The 17,657-nt window shown below is 38.0% G+C and overlaps 2 protein-coding genes across 2 annotated transcripts; both read right to left on the bottom strand.

The window, feature by feature from the left end:
* Window positions 1-618: 618 nt before the first annotated feature.
* On the bottom strand, window positions 619-14,307 carry LOC132149634 (transmembrane protein 184A-like). Its single transcript, XM_059559032.1, has 9 exons — window positions 13,847-14,307; window positions 12,755-13,009; window positions 7,746-7,911; window positions 6,250-6,340; window positions 5,655-5,730; window positions 4,539-4,630; window positions 4,272-4,441; window positions 3,752-3,949; window positions 619-1,011 (listed from the first exon to the last, which is right to left on the bottom strand). Exons 2-9 carry the CDS (start codon window positions 13,007-13,009, stop codon window positions 779-781), a joined length of 1,281 nt encoding a protein of 426 aa, XP_059415015.1. The 5' UTR covers window positions 13,847-14,307; the 3' UTR covers window positions 619-778.
* Window positions 14,308-15,692: 1,385 nt separating this feature from the next.
* psmg3 (proteasome (prosome, macropain) assembly chaperone 3) lies at window positions 15,693-16,922 on the bottom strand. The gene is made up of 3 exons (XM_059531662.1): window positions 16,782-16,922; window positions 16,168-16,396; window positions 15,693-16,080 (listed from the first exon to the last, which is right to left on the bottom strand). The coding sequence occupies exons 2-3, from the start codon at window positions 16,381-16,383 to the stop codon at window positions 15,928-15,930; spliced, it is 369 nt and encodes a 122-aa protein (XP_059387645.1). The 5' UTR covers window positions 16,384-16,396; window positions 16,782-16,922; the 3' UTR covers window positions 15,693-15,927.
* Window positions 16,923-17,657: the final 735 nt, after the last annotated feature.

Raw genomic sequence — 17,657 nt, 5'->3', positions numbered from 1 at the left:
TTACAAACAATTTAGGCAGACCACCTTTGAACTGCAAACAGTAGAGAACTAAACAACATAATTTAACATTAACAAATTAACACCTGTGCCATTATACACTTGTCACAGATTAAAGCTTTAACCAACCAAATAATAATGCTGAATACAAACGATTTGCAAATAAAATACACCATGACGGCTGAGACTTTTTTGCATCAGATCTCACACTCTTTGAAGGCCTGGTGTGAAAATTAATGAACCTCCAAATCAAGTGGGGGCAGTGCTCAGAGTGGCATGATTGATACAAAGGTTTCAAAGAGCAGCAGACAACAGTTTGAAGTGTGATCTCCAAAGCCAGGGCATCTCTGATAGCCAGTTCAATTCATCCTGAGACCCAGCAGAGGGCTGCTGAGCAAATACTTCAAACGACCAGATGCAAGAATGGCTCCCAAAAGCGTCGGTCTCTGATTCATTCCATCTGAACAGCTCCCTGTGCCTCATGTTTATCGGCCATGCCTCAGAACAGGTCGGAGAAGAGAAGGGGACTCTTCATTACGAGACTACTATGGAGGATCAGATGAAAGGATGAGCTCCAGGACTACGAAGAGGAAAACAAAACAACCCCAGCTCGACACGGTCTACTTGTCAGGAAACTGCTCAGATCACTTTATTGAGCTCTCTTTAAAGAAATTTAATAAAAAAAATCAGGAGCTGATTTACATGATTAGGGTCCTCAAAGTTCTTCAGAGTCAAATTCGTTTCGGATTAAATAAATAGACAGATCAGGACAGACGGGGCACTAGAACTCATCATCCGTGTCGATCAGCATCACTTTATCAGATTTCTTCAAACTCTTGGAGGTGCTGGTCCCTGGTTTGCCATTCATGTTGGGTTGCACCACTTCCTGGGTGGACTGCTGTGTGTACTGTTGGTAAGCTGGAGAGAAGTTGTGGATCGCATCCTGAACCATGTCTCCATGGTTAATGGTCTCCTTCAGGCCACTGGATATGCTGTGCATAGGTGCTACATTCTCTACAAAAACAAAATGAAACAACAGATTAAAGCGTCAAATATCACATGACATATTTCCGATGACATCGGAGACTTGAGCAAATACGAATGTTTTTTGTACTAACAGGACTGGGAAAGGCAAGAAACTTGAGACTGATGCAACCAAAACGCAAAAGGAAGTAAGAGGTAGTTTCACACACAGCCTCATTATTAAAACGCATGACATTATAACTATATAAAGAGGTCAACATTTGAGCCCCTGTCTAATGTAAAGGTATGTACTCCTGCGGGACCTGACCAGTATGGGTCAAGTTTTGAAAAATATTCATCTGTGAGCAGAAAGCAAGAGAAAGAAATTACTTGTGGGACTCAAAAACGTAAGCCCTAATCAGACAGGACTAGTTTTCCAGGGCATCATTTAGACACATTTATGTTTCACAGACATAATTTGCAATTTTAAAGGGTTAGTTCACCCAAAATTCCAAATTCATTATGTCAGTAATTACTCGCCGTCACCATGAACTATACCTTAAATCCAGACCAAATCTGCCAAGACTGTGTTTTCCCCTCACACAACCTCTATAATAATTCCAGAGCAAAATACCTACTGTAATTAAACAACTTCCCATTATCCTCACTCTTGTGAGCACATCACCACGGGCACCGCCAAGGTCCAACCCAGCTGTTCGCAAAATAGAAACCAGGATGAAAACACTAGCAATGCGGTGCTCTCCGCTCCACTGATGTGGTTGCCAAATCACTCTTCCGCTTCATTTATCTACTACAGGATGGAGAGGCCAGGAAAGAAATTCAAAATCCCACTGTTCCCAGATTTGTCTCAGCTGTGGATGCATTAAACGAGGTTACAGTGTACAGCCTGATACACTGCAGAATGATGAGTCCTCGCTAACTGCATCTTGCCTTGTGGCTGATGGATGAGAGCTTGGATAAAGGTGACGGCAGGCTGCCACAAGAGGGGTGCATGTTTCTGACCCCTAATTCGAGAAATACTTGGAACTGTGCTTGTAGGTCTCCAGCTGCTGGCCTGAGAACCACTGTGTGTTAACAGACAGACGTTTTGGGATTTTTCTGCCCTCATGGGTGGAGGGTGAAAACTCAGGATGAGAAAACTGTCCTGAACGTCTTCACAGCTGGGCCGCTTGGGAGAAAAGGCCATCCTAGAAGGTTGCTCTGCCTAACAGGCTTCACGAGAGTTGTGACCTTTTTTCACCAGTGAAAGGTTATGAAACCAGCAGTGACTTCACCCTTTGAGCTCTGTTAAACTATGGAAAATACCACCATGCCTTCATATGCCAGTAAGGTGAAGGGTTCTTAACACATGTTTAGGTTTTCTCACATATCCATGCCAACAACTGTTAAACAGTGTGCTTCAAAAACGCTTTCTGTGAAAAAAGACTTTTTTCTTAGAATATTAACATTCGAACTGACACAAGGCTCGAAACATGCATATCTGACTGACAGTCGAGTTATATTTCACGGAGGCCTCTTGAAGTCAGAACTCAAATCTAATGCAGCTCTTAACATTCAGCAGCTGAACTGACATTACAGCTTAAATCGGTGGAAATTGAAACAGAAAACTTCATTAAAGAAGGGCTTTTACAAGTGACGACATTTACCCTGTCATTTAAGTCCTAACCATCATTTGGAGAGTTTTTAGCAAATTACTTAAATTTAAGTCCTTTTGTTGCACAAAGCAATTGTATGTTTGGGAAGACTTAAAATATAGTGCACTAGACATTTGGATTACTTTCAAGGAATTGTTTTTTTGTTATTTTTTTCGCTGATAATGGTCCCTGTTGCTTTCATAGCGTTAGAAAGAGCTGCAAAACATTATTTTTAATATCTCCTTTTATGTTCTGTGCACTATGGGTGTTGTAATTTACAGCAGTTGATGATAACTGTGATATTTAATAAAAGGAGTTATTGATCTCATGGTAGGATTACAATAAATATTCCAGTGGCAGTAACTGGCAGTTTGTCTGGTTGACACTCCAACACAGTAGTTGGTGTTATTGCTCCTTTACACTGGTTGCCACCTAACATTAAATGTCAAAAAAAGGAGTGATTAACAACAACAGTGTTATAACTGCCACACAAAATCATGTCAGAGGAGGTCACAGACTCTTGTGAGTGCGATTCTCTCAAAATCAAGTCTTCTGAGTGATATTAAGTGGGAAAAAAAGAAAGAAAACATAAGAATTTAATTGATAGCATTATTTTTTTCCTCCAAAATTTCTACAGGTATTGTGGTGATATGAATTCTTTAAGCCACAATAATTGTGTAGTGAAAATATGATATCATGACACCTATGCTACGAACAAACAACATAAGCACGGATGTCAGAATTGTCATTTTTAAGTGAACTATTCTTTGAAATTGTTGTAAGTTTGACCTTATTATACTGCAACTGAAATTCCCAAAAGAAAGTTTTGCTGCCAGAAAACACCTGCTTGAAGATTTAATTTCCTATTTTTTCAAGTGAAACGACATCATTCGACCTGCCACAGGTCTGAGTTTCTCAGCACACAGGAGTTATTATGATGATCTGAGTCTAAGAGTGGAGCTTTCCAGCAGTCCTCTGAACTGTAAGTCATAACCCTCCTGAGGAAGAAAACTTCAGGTTGCCTCATAAAAGCTTGCTGTGGCATGTTTCTAAGATCCTCTAAACTTTTGCTCTAAACAACAAGTTAAAAAGTTCTGCTTTGTTTTTCCGAAGTGTCACATTTATGAGCATCTAACCTGGTGCTTCACTCTTCTTCTCGCGGTACACACTGGAGGTGAAGGCGTAGCGGAGGGCGATGGAGGCGAAGAACATTTCGATGGAGATGATGAAGTTCTGCCAACCAGCTGCCACTGTACCAGCCCCCACTTCATGACCATCAATGACCAGAGCTTTCGGGATCACACCACATCGCTCCAGAATGGCCAATAACATACCTAAATAAAGACGAACCAAGACATTTGCAGTGAGAACCTTGACTCTAAGTTTCTGTCTTGTCCACAATGATATACAAAGAAAATGTTTCATGTGTCAATGAACAGCTTGAGATGAATACTGAACAATCGAATTTCTAATAGCCACAATTACGTAATTGTTCAAAGTGGCAATTAATCATCCACTTATGTTATTCTGCATACTTAAGATGTATTTTTTTTCTTTTTACATGTTGTCTTAAGGGTTTTTCCATTGGTTTAGTTTTAGTATAACATTATCTTAATCATGCAGCCCTAACTGAACATATAACACAATGTAACCAACCTTGCCAGAATGAGAGGAAGATGACGGATTTGATGGTGAGGAATTTGAGCACAGGCTCAAAAGGTCTGAGAAGGTCACTGGTGGCGAAGTAGAAGAGGAATAGGGCATACAGAGCCAAACTGACAGAGATGTTGTAGATGATGGTGATGTAAAGGTAACCTCCCGTTACACTATATGAAAAGATACACGACAGAGTCAAACAGTTCATGTAAAAAGTCAGATGTTATTATGGAACGTTAATATGAGATGGATCACTGGATGGCTCACTTAAAATCTCCATCGTGATATTTGCCAAAAGCCTGCAGAAGGATGGTGATGACAGCCATGATGGGCTTCACGACACAGAACTGAAGTGTGGCCTAGTTGATGTAACAGAAGCAGATGAGTAACAGTGATGGTTTAGTTTGTACGCCGGTTCCATTTAGTCAACATGGGCCTGATATATAGTCTGAGTGATAGAGAACTTCCAGTCCTCATCATTTTCAAAGGCATGGTAATGTCGCATGCTTATTTTTGACAGGAAGTGCTTATTTCTTACATAATCAACACAAAGTTTGACATGACTGACAAATCCATTCATTGAGAATGACACAAAGGAGAATTTTCCCCCAATCTCGCTACGTGCAAGCCGGAATCGACTGCTTGAAACATCAACGTGGAATTCAAGTTTTAAATCGAAGCTGTCTGGGAGAAAAGCCGTCGCAAAATAATCAAAGCACGCTCCGTCTCCACTACAGTCTGGTATAGCGCAAGTTGATGCTTTGAAAAGTCCTACATGTAGGTGTCTGGTCAGACAGATCTATGAGTTTTGAAATTCTACTTGCTATTAAAAAAGTTCAAATCACATTCTTTTTTGGGCACGGGGCTCTCAAATCCAATTTTCATCAGTAAGTGCGAGCGGGTTCCTCAGCTGCCGCGCAGACAGCATCAGGCTGGCGGCAATAGGTATTTTCTGCGTTTATTATCGAGTGACTTGCACCTGCTTCCTACTGTTTTTAATCCTGCTTTAACCATTGGAGCACCTTAGGAAAGACAATAGTACACAGATAACAGCTGCCACTTCATGACAATTCAGGTAGAAAGGGTAGATATAGGTCGAGGAGACAAAGAAATTCAGACCCTCTTATTAACATATTCATATCATTTACATATAGCCATTTGTTCTCAAAACAGAATGGGATAGGAGACATCATAAAATCCTAAAATGTTCAGCTGATTTCCAGATTTTTTATTTCAGGTTTTCAGTTTGGTCTCACTTTTGGACTGCACTGGAAATAAACTGATTATTTTAGGGTTTTTAGAATGTTTAAACAAATAAATGTTATGACATACATTGCTGTTAAGGAAAAGTGATTTTAATATGAAAGAAAATTGGGAGCATACCTGCTTGCAGAATCTCAGGAAGCCAATGGAGTAACTCATTCCTACCAAACAGCATGTACCATAGAGGCAACTAGACCTGTTAAAGGAAAATGAAAAGTAACATTTGAAAGGTGATGCTATTCTTGAGGGTAGATGAAATCATCTCTTAAAGAAAAAAAGTTATTTTGCACAAACACTTTAGACATTTTGTTTCTTAACCTAGAGGTTAGCATGTATTCTCGAACACAATGAATCATGGTGGTCATGTGAGTGATGACGACCATCATTCTTCCAGGAGCTTCATGAGAATAGAGTTTAATTATGATCTGTGCATGTTAATGAACACTTTGCCAGCGTTGTCCAACATCCTGCATTCCCTTTATAAGCTCTTCACTATGCATTTTGTAGGACTTCCTTCTCCAAGCTGGATTTATGTGATGCTGTCTAAATGAGTTACAGAGTGGCAGCATACATATTAAATTGGTAGCATTATTTAATGGTCTACAATTTGGGGCAGCCTTTACATCGGAGACACACTTATCATGCCTTAAAATGCTGCTTATTAGCTTTATTAACCTCGCAGTTGTTTAAAAAAATAAAATGTAAAGACACTCACTGAATAGGCTTTCCTCTTATTTCCGACATGATGGCACTTTCTCCTCCAAGGAACTCAAAAGACAGACTCAGGAAGTTGTATATCACAAATGCTAGAATGATAAAAGGAAGAAAAAACAGCCAAGTCAATCATATATGAGAGCCTAACGCAAACATTTTGCTGAATTTGCAGTGAGAGTTTTAAATAAGCAGACAGAACAAACAAACAAACAAACAAAAAAAATCCTGTCACTTTGTGCATAAAATAGCTCAAGATTGAGGAGTTTGTGTCTAGAAAATCCATCTTAACATGAGAGGTCTATTTAAAGACAGATTAGACGGTTGGATCTCATTGTCTCTCATTGCATTCAACTATTACTTGTGGTAGGATTTTCCTGATGGTCTCTATGACTTGACCACTTTGAAATTCACAATTAGATTACATTACCGTATTTTTCGGTCGCACTGGACTATAAATCGCATTTATTTGGAACCAAGAGAAAACATTACCGTTTACAGCCGCAAGAGGGCGCTCTTTGTCTTCAGTGTAGACTACAGGAGCAATGAGCAGCATAGAGCGCCCTCTCGCGGCTGTAAACGGTAATGTTTTCTCTTGGTTCGTTTCTCTTGGTTCATTTCTCTCGGTTCATGTCAAATTAATTTTGATAAATAAGTCGCACCTGACTATAAGTTGCAAGACCAGCCAAACTATGAAAAAAGTGCGACTTATAGTCCGGAAAAATACGGTACCTATATTTTATTGAGGGAAATAAAGGTGTTCATTCAGTAAGGACATATTAAATTGATCTAAAGTTAAAGACTTTTATAATGATGCTGAGAATTTAGCTTTACATCACAGGAATAAATGTAAAAATATATATTTAAAATAATTATTTTAATATATTCAAATAAAAAAACAGATATTTTAAGCTGTGATCATATTTCACATTACTGTATTTATTTATTTATTTTAGCAAATAAAGGCAGCCTTGGTGAGGTTTTTTTCAAAAACAAAACATCTTGCCAACCCCCAAACTTTTAAAGGGTAGTTTATTACAGACAACAACATAATCACTATAAACTTCGTAACACACTCATTTATATAAAAGTACAATTCCATACAGTACAAAGATGGATTGTGCCAAACAAAACAAATCCCCAAACTGGAATTTTCCCATGTAACTTGAATAACATGGGAAGAACTGTGTTTCAAATCTTCACTGTCTAGGAGTAGTGGGATAGGCCTGAAAAGATGATAACCGAGACATTTGGTTGCCCTCCTTTCTGGCTGCAACATGACAAACTGGTTTGTTCAGTTACAATGAGCATTTATCTGTTTCCCCTCTGTGAAACCTGCCACCCCACACCTGTAAAGCAGGCTCTCCTCCCTCACTGCAGGCCAAACTTCCAAACAACAGCACACGTCATTCCTCCACTGTGATCTCTGCAGTGAATAATACCATGCCTCGGGGGTAAGGAGAGAATGTAAGAGCAGAGAACAGCTCAGATTTACTGTACCTTCATAACAGTCACGAACAGAGTCGAAATACACATAATACTGGTCATTACTGATGAACAGCAGGCTGAGCCAGGAGTCGAAAGCATAGATGGGGACGATGAAAAGGATGCGGATGATGTAGCGCTGCTCATTTGGCACCGTGTACGACTTTAGGTGAAGGTATATCTAGAAAGACAAAGATTTTGTTTAGCAAGAAGCTTGACTACAAAAATTTAGACAGCAAAAACAGTAAAATGCAAATGATTAGTGAGTGCAGTGGATCAATACACTGCAGTGCAAACCAAAAGATGACAAACACTAGTATGAGGAAAAGTGAGGTGGACAAACAGGAACTTGAAGGCAGTAGTACCAGTGACGTTGAAGAACAGTAAACGGGTAACTGTAGAGGTCTATAACACTTCATAGAACAAATCTATGTTTAACCAAACTGACGCTGACAGGATATTAACAGCTATATACTTCAAAATAACTTTTAGCATCACTAGCTGTTAACACACAATACATGAATTTTCTTTGCAGTATATTAGCTACAGCGTCATTGTCTTTTTTTAAGGTTCAATACCACCACCTAATATGATTTTGAAGTGCTTATGTAGGAATTTTTGCCCATTTATCCACAGCATTTCTGAGGTCAGGCTGTGATATTGGACAAGGCGGCCTGGATCGTAAACTCAGTTCCAGTTCATCCCAGATGTTTGATATAGTTGTGGTCAGGGCCAGTCAATTTTTTTTTCACACCAAACTCACCTAACCACGTCTTTTTGGACCTTGCTTTGTGCACTGGGGCACAGTCATGCTGAAATAGAAAAGGGCCTTCGTCAAATTGTTCCCATAAAGTTGGAAGCAATGCATTGTCCAAAATGTCTGGGTCTGCTAAAGCACTGATTTCCCTTCACTGGAACTAATCAGCCCCAAACAGTTGGCACAATGCAGTCAAGCAGGTAACATTCTCCTGGCATTGGCCAAACCCAGACTCAGCCATCAGACTGCCAAACAGATTCATCAAAGAACCGGTTTCCACTGCTCCAGAGTCCAGTGGCAGTGTGCTTTATGCTTGTGTCACATCGCAAGCTTGAGCTTCACATCAACATAACTACATCATCACTGCAGCTGCAGACTTGAAAGAGCATTCACGCTGGAAGTGTTTGTACAGCATCACAGCAGCAGCATCAAAACTACATATTTCTTTACACAGACAACTATATATTTGTATTAAGAAGTTGGTCATTTATAAACTTGAAAGTTTTAAAGTCTTGATAGTTTAACATGGGGATTTGCATGTTAAGACGGGGATTCACATGTAAATGGTACACAATAAAAACAGCTCTGATCATGTCGTTTCAACAAACTGAACAATTAAAAACAAGTTTAAGTGGGGAAATATTCTATACATATTTATTATATTTTATATTATATTTTTGATTCTTCATTTTCTTCCCTGGCATACTCCAATTGTTGTTCAAACACACTAGACATGCTTATTTTGTGATTTTTTTTTTTGCATGAAATCATACTTATTTTTTCCACCAAAAGTGTGCGGTCATTTTAATTGTGCACAGCAAAAATAGACTAGGTGTCAAGACCATCCCATCGGTGCTGCTCACGTGATGCTCCTTGTGAATGCACTTATTTGTTAACAAGCATGCCAAATAAATAAATGTAACCATACACAGAATGCAACCAATGCGTTTTCACAATTCACATGTGCATATACTGGCTCTATAGTTTTAAAGTTTGGCACTATCGGTATTATAACATATCTTTGAAAAATACTATGGAGGGCATGTGTGTGTCCTTACAGTCCCTTTGAACTTCACAATATTACTGAGGGGGCTCAATATTTGCTGGGTTCTTTAAACTCTTGGACACTCAATCATTTGAAATCAGATTATTTGAGTCCTTCATTCCACGGGTGGAGGCTTGATGTATTTGTGGGCGCTCAGAAAAGCAAGGGGAGCTGCTCTCTGAACTGATGTCCTCCATTTCACCTAGCCTGCAGGGGAAATAAGTTCATAGTCTCCCTGACTCCATAATGCGGAGCTGACAGTGAGAGAGAGCCGTGCTCACAATAATGGCTCTGGCCATTGACTGTCTGCTGGCTGTCGCAGAGATGCAGTCAAAGCTAATTACAACCTGTCTGAAGCAGAGAGGAACTGCCGGCGGAGCTGTGAGGCACCCAAAAACCAAGGCCGGTGAATCACAAGGTGTAGCACCAACTTTAAAACCGTAAAGCTTTTGAAAACTACGGAGCTGAGAAAAGCCCGACACAAGAGCGCTGCTGGCGCCTTGTCATTGCAATGTATAACAATTCACTTAAGAAGGTTTGGCCCAGAAGGTGCTTATGTTCTAAATAGCTGGTCTTCAAAGACTCCTTTGATATCCCTGGCACTGATGGGAAAGTTTTGCAGGCAAATCAGTAACTTCAGAACAGGATTGGTTTAGGAGCGCAATCTCAATTTCTGCCTTTAGTATGCAGCGCACGAGAAAAGCTCCGCCGGGAGAATCTTTTGTAGCGAAACCGAGAAAGGCAGTGAAATACTAAAACAATCCTGAAGGCTCCTTTAATCTCCTCAGGATTTACATATGTTGCCTCGCGCAACCCTCCGCGGGCGGCTGTTTGCGAAGCCGCGGATGAGGTGGCGGTAGATGAGTCGTTCTGCTGCTACTCTGAGGGACAAAAACCAGACTGTTTTGACTTGATTATGGTTTGAAGAGGAAAACCACTACACAGGGACTCATTTCCAGGCTCCATACAGCATCCCGACTTTGTTTGGCCGCTTCAAAACTGTCAGCTTCTCCGAGGTATTGGCTTTTGAATGGCACACAAGACGCTTTGGAGGCAATCAAATCATAGTCCTTTGGGCACACTGCGGGCGCTGCAATTCAGAGCTGAAGAAATACCTTTCCTGACCTCTGCTCTCCATCAGTACGATCCCAGTAGTTCAATTACATAACAGATGCTTGAGTAACATATTCTATATTAAATTTCTTCATGGGTCAACTAGGCTGCAATGAAAAGGGATTCAAAATATACCAGCAAGAGCAGGGAAATTAGATTTCAGCCTTTTCTGAAACCGAACAATGTGGGCAAATATAATTGGTAATTCGACACACAAGATGGGTATATTCATACTGTGGCGGCACTTCACCTGACAATTACTTTTACACAAAACTCATCCACCACCAGCCGGTTTCATCTTGCTGTAGGCAACGCAGTGAACTCATTCATATGCCACAGAAATGGAGATTCACGTATGAAGTGCACTTTTAGCAGTAATGAACAGCAAAATTTATAGGACAGGAAAATACCCCAGCGAATTAGAACTGCTCAGCATCTACATATCTATAAAGAAACAGCCAAACCTTTGCAAGAAGACTTATTGAGCAGTCTGGTGTCTGAGAAGCTGCCCTTATCTCTCTCTTTTATTGATACAGCTGGTGTAAAGGTTAGTGACTGATGGTCTTTCATCAAGCACAAAAGAACTTCCTCTATAAACAAAAGGCTGGGCTCACAAATATTGCTCCCGCTATACTTTCTGCTTCAAACCTGTGAGCATAAAATACCAGTCAACAGTTTGGACACACTATTTCCACATATTAAAATAGGTACAGTAGTCATAATATACTGTAAGTAAAAAAACTATGAATATAAAAAAAAATAACAATTTGAATATTAAACATGAATGGGAAAGTTAAATGAAAACCTACATTTGTACTTTTAAACAGATTTGAACCTCACCCATTTACAATAAATAAATAAATCGCTATATTTACTGAAATAAAAGTTCAAAAGTTTTGAGTCAGTAAAAGTCACAGTAAAGATATTTATAATATTAAGGCAACATATCACAGTAATATTTTTCACAAAAATATTAAGCAGCATTGTTTACAGTATATTAAAACAGATTGTTAACTTGTTCACAATATTAACATTTTTAAATGTATTTATTTTTTAAGAAGCATATGTGAGCTAAGCGTGATCATAAGAGCACCCCCCCCCCAAAAAAAAATTGAACCTACCCCAAACTTTTGAATGTTAGTGTAGATTGGCTCAATTTATTTAACACTAATTTCAAGAAAAGCATTATTCGCTTTTTTTTTCAGTTGTATCCAAATCTTTTACTGTTAGTGCATTAGACACTGTTAACAGATTTATTTAAACTGCATCGGCACACATTAACACACCAACAAATAATGCAAAACACTAGTACACACACAAAGACAAAGTGAAACACAAGCTTTGTCACAGCTTTGAGACAATCATTTCCTTAAAAAGCGTTCCCGTGGTGCACATGGCAGATGGTACATGTATTATTGGTTAAATATCCTCTCATTAGATCACCAGAGTACACTAAAGCCATACTGTGTGTTTACACAGCACTCTTATCAGCTCTGGGAACAGGCACCACTCTGCTCTGTAGCTCACTTTGATTGGTCAAGGACGGTAACAGCACTCTAAATGAATCATTTAGAGCAAAGGAAACATGGATGACGGTCCAGAACAAACATGCAGGTATTTATTGATCTCTGATGATCGATAACCAGTGGAGGGTTAGTAATTACTGCAGTGAGTCTTTAATGACATTGTGGCATAGATTAACCTTCTAAAATAACAGTATTATCAAGATCTGCAGATGATAACGAGCCTGTGGTCAGGTACGAGGGGGGAGACAGGATGGCACAGCTCTTGTTTTCTCTGCCTGGGTTATTTGCTTTTATTTGCCTGTGCTCTGAATGAACCGCAGCTATAAGAGCTTCCAGCTTTCCCCAGGCCACAAAACCAGTCCATTCAATGCTGAGATTTGTTTTTCTCGTCTTATGGCCCTATACTTGCTGTACTCCATACTGGTTTATTAAGCAGCAGTGATGCTTTCTTTTGCTAAATAAGAAGCTCTGTGGTCTAGAAATTGTGCTGGATGTGGGAGTGCCTGCTGTAAAAGGATTACTATGAAGTAGTTGTCCTCAAATACATTAGTGAGTGACAGTTAGTTCCTCTAAATGAGCCTACCTGATGACAGGTGATGATGAGCGCAGACCAAACGAAAATCCCTGACAAGGCTTGGGCCGTGCGGGTGTTGAGGAAGAGCTGGTCGTCCCCCACTACTTCAGTCCCATTACTTGATCTGATCACGGTCATGTTAGACATGTAGGTTATGTTTGACAGCATTGAGAATGACGACAAAGGGATTGAATTATCTATGTTTTTATCTGAATCCACTGACAGAGTGCTGAAATTTGTCGCAGTGGACCCGGACTCATTCATCTGTGGGAAACAAATAACAAATAAAACTAAAAACTAAAATACTTTTTCAAAATCGAATAAAAGCCATATGATATCATATAAGTCATAGCCTGAATATTTATTATCTCTTTCCTTTACACCTCTGTTCATAGAACTAATGATCCTTCAGAAATCATGATATGGTGCTCAAGAATAAATAAATAAAATAATAATTATATATATATATATATATATATATATATATATATATATATAAATGTTGAAAACAGTTGCTGCTTAATTATTTGTGGAAACTGATACATTTTCACTTCATATTTCAAAATAACTTAATTTATTTTAAATAAAAATATATTTGTAATATTACATGTCATTTTTAATCAATTTAATGCTAATAATTAATTTTGAAAAAGAGAAAATTAAAACCTTAATCTGTTTATCCATGTTTATCTATCAATTGCACTATATATGTTTCAATGAACAGAACAAAGACTTATATATATATTAATATAAAATAAGTTATGCTAATGTTTTGTTATGTATATATATATATATATATATAAATAAAACAAAACATTACCATAATTACTTTTTTTAACAATAAACGGTGTTTCATTTAGAAGTACAATCCACAGTCTTTATGTTGTTTGAAGGAGATCTCATGTCTATTTATTATACATTTTGTAAACGCAGCGTCAGAATACATAATTAATACATAGCATATGCTAGTGTAGTATTTTGCAGCAAATATGCCCTTTTTACAGTAAAAGAATTAAAAAGCTAAGTAGGAATCATTTTAATTAAACCTATTACTGAAACAGCAGGTAAGATCTGTTCATAGATATTTTCTGAAACACTTACCCTGCTTCAGTGTCGACACCTGTAAGAGTTTAGTGCGATCAAACTCGAGTAACTTCACCGTAAACGTCGCTTGACTCTGAACATCGCACTGGGACTAAAATAATAAACACACTGCATACATTAGTGATTAAAAACAGATGAATATATACGACTTGTAGCCATAGGTGGATATGGCCCGAGCGACGACAGCGATGATGAGTCAAGCGCACTTCCTCGTTTAACTCTTGACAGGTCTGATGGACAGTCAGCTCGCTGGAAACTGCCCGAACACTAATTAATCATTGTATAAAATACTGAAGCGAAAAAAAAAACTATCCACGATTATCTTCCTAAAAGCTTTTCCCGATTCCAGACCAACAATCTATTCGCTCCGTGTCAAATTAGGGCAGGTGTATGTACGTCGCAACACAACCACACACCCAGGTCACGTGACCTTGACATTAGTCTTTGGTCACGTGACAGGACCGGCAGGGACGAGCACCTGTCGCTTAGTCAATACACTTCAGTTGATTTTAATAGATCTGTAACAGAATTGTGCGTACTGACATCAATAATACAGTATTAATTCAAATCATTTTGAGATATAAGAGGGCCATGAAGAGATTAGCCTACCTTAATTCACACTATTTGGGATTCATAATAAAAATCGTTTCTTCCCCAACAGTATGGTGCCTCAGTTAGTTTTAGAGAGTAAAGAACGCCATTCATTTTGTCTAAGAGCTAGAGGAATTGATTTTAAGGATAACTTAAAAAGCTTTAAATACTGTGAGCTATAAGGTCCATGGTATATGCCTATGTTAAAGCCATAAACCTGCATTATTTAAACCTTTTTTTTTTATAATAATGTTTAACAAAATATTTTTTGGCAACACATTACATTACCCAGAATTCTGCAAATAAATCTCCACCAATCAGAAAATCGAATAGAACTCCCTCATTAAAGTTGAGTACACATTTTTATTTTATTTTTCTTAACCAGGGTTTTGTCCGATTTTCAAATACATCTTTGCTTCCGGGGTCCTTTAATTGTCAAGGTTTCTTTATTCTGTTTTACTTTAGTTCCTTGTCCCATAGTTCAACCACAGACAGAACCAACAATTAAGCAATATTAAACATACACACACACACACACACACACAATAATAATTACAAAAAATTACAATAAATTTAATAGAGAAGAAAAACAATGTAAAAAAAAAACATTAATTCCGCTGTATTAATGTAATTAATTACGCTGTATTACGCTATTCACAAGCATGCTCTGTGGTAATCTCCTGAAAGAACAGTGAAGACTGATTTTTTTTATTTTTGCTTTCTTTGCCCACAAAAAGTATCCTCAGAGCTTCAAGACATTACGATTGAACCACTGAAGTCACCCTGACTATTTTAAAGATGTCCTTACTTTCTTTCTGGGCCTTGAATGTTTTAGTTGTGTTGCTCTCTATGGAGGAGACTTAAGTCTTTGGCCGTTTATCACCATGTGGGTGTTTTCAAACTGCTGGGTGTTTCTAAATCATACAATCTAAATGATCCCCCTTACCCAAACCACCCCTAAACCTAACGTCACTATGAAGTCAACCAATCAGGTATCATGGTGTAAAAACACCCTGATCTGGTAACTCCCATTACTTTACTGCAGAGACCTATACTTGCTATGGAGGGTCAGAAAGCTCTTGGATTTAATAAAAAAAAAAAATCTTAATTTGTGTTCCAAAGACGAAAAAAGGTTTTACAGGTTTGGAACGACACAAGAGTACGTAATTAATGACAGAACTTTAATTTATTTGGGTGAACTATCACCTTATCAGTAGAAATAAAGACGAGACATTTAAATAAGCACCAAAAATGAAAGGTAAGAAAATATTATTTTAATCTCAGGGCATCTGAAAGACATCTATTATACAGTGGCAAACAGAAGTGATCATGAACAGTACTCTTATTTTCAGCATTAAAATTCAAGCTTTTCAAACTGTGTGTGATAGCAGCAGCACTTGGGATCATTCTGACAAGATTTATGCTGTACAAACTGTGCAGATACGTCATTTGTCCTCATCCAGAAATAGTGCTGTTTGACTTCCTGTTTACCAAACCTGGCAGGCTTTGATCATATCTTTAATGTTTTTCATAGTTTCAGCGCTGTTGTCTTTAAGTGAAAGGCCCAGCAGGACCGGTCGGTTGCTTGATTCCTGTGAGACAAACGTTGCAACATTCTTGGCATAGACATGTGTAAGAGTCTGCAAAGGAGACAAAAAGGACAAGGTGAAATACAAACATGATTTTATCTGTCATATGGATTGTCCAAGAAAAACTAACTTCATTACCTCATCTTTTCCCAGCAGTACTCTGGTGCTGAACAAGGGTAGGCTGATCTCACCAGACCTCGTGTCAGGTGTTATGGACACAAGAGTCCCAATTTTACCATACTGTGTCAAAACTATAAAAATGTAGTTGCTGAACTCCGTGCAGACAACTTGAGTTGGGTTTCCGTTTATTGTTTTTTCCGTCTGTCTAGATCTGATGACGGGTTGAGGAGCCATTATTTACTTCCACCTGAAAATAAATAAAAGTAACGTTAATAAACGTGCAGCATAATAATACCCAGTGATAAAAGTCTCACGACTGAAAAAGTTGAAAGGAAGGAAAACGGAGTATTACGTTAATTACTTTAAGTGCAAGGCAAACGAAAGACAACAAGGAAGCTCATTCATTCAGCTCCGTGTTGTTTAGCAGAAGCAGGACGCTACAGCGACAGTAGGCCGCATGAGATCGCCGACGACTAGCTAGTCAAAAGCGGACAAACGACACAGGAAACACCGAGGCTTCAGGGACTTACGCGGAGCAGTAGATAAAACAACCGTGCTATACGCAGCAGACTTATTCTATGCAAATATACACTGTTTAAACAAATACCATATAAGTAATAAGCATTTCTCACCGCTAGTTTAAAGTCGTAAATTATCCTCTTAAGTCGAATGTGAATCCGTTTGCAAACATCCTTCAGCGGAGAAGAAGAACAAGAGGTCAGGGATGCGTCTCTCCTAAGCAATGACAAGCGAAAAGATGCGAGCTGGACGGAGACGCTCCGTTTACAGTGATAACTTTTTTTAAGATTGCATATTTAAAAAAAAAACATTAAATAGTAGGTATATGACATAATTTGTACTTTTATTATTGTCAGGACATTAAAGCTGACGCGTCTTTTATTTTTCTTTCATTGACAGTAAAAAAAAAATATATATATATATCTATATTAGATATATATATAAATATATCTATATATCTATATATATATATATATATATATATATATATATTTCAGATAAATGTTTTTGTTTTCTATGATAGATTTATGAAAAATGTATCACAGTTTCCAAAAAAATATTAAGCAGCACAACTGTTTTAACGACGATCGTGAGATAATCAATCATTTCTTGAGCAAATCATCATGTTTTCTGAAGGATCACGTGACACCGAAGACTGGAGTAATGATGCTGAACATTCAGCTTTAACATCCATGACAGGAATAAATTTCATTTAAAATATATTCAAATATAAACGTTTTTTTAGTTGTTTTAATATTTCACAGTATAACTGTGTTTTTTTATTATTATTATTGTATTTCATTCTAATAAATTCAGTCATTGTACACAGGGGCGGATGAAGACCTTACTGGGCCCTGGGGTTATGATTTACTATCATATATATGATTTACTATCATATATATATATATATATATATATATATATATATATATATATATATATATATATATATATAATATATATATGTGTGTGTGTGTGTGTGTGTGTGT

Source organism: Carassius carassius, chromosome 1 (genome assembly GCF_963082965.1).
Source record: "Carassius carassius chromosome 1, fCarCar2.1, whole genome shotgun sequence".
Lineage (NCBI taxonomy): Eukaryota > Metazoa > Chordata > Actinopteri > Cypriniformes > Cyprinidae > Carassius > Carassius carassius.
Note: the sequence above shows the minus strand (reverse complement) of the source record. Positions and strands in the feature narration are given on the sequence as shown.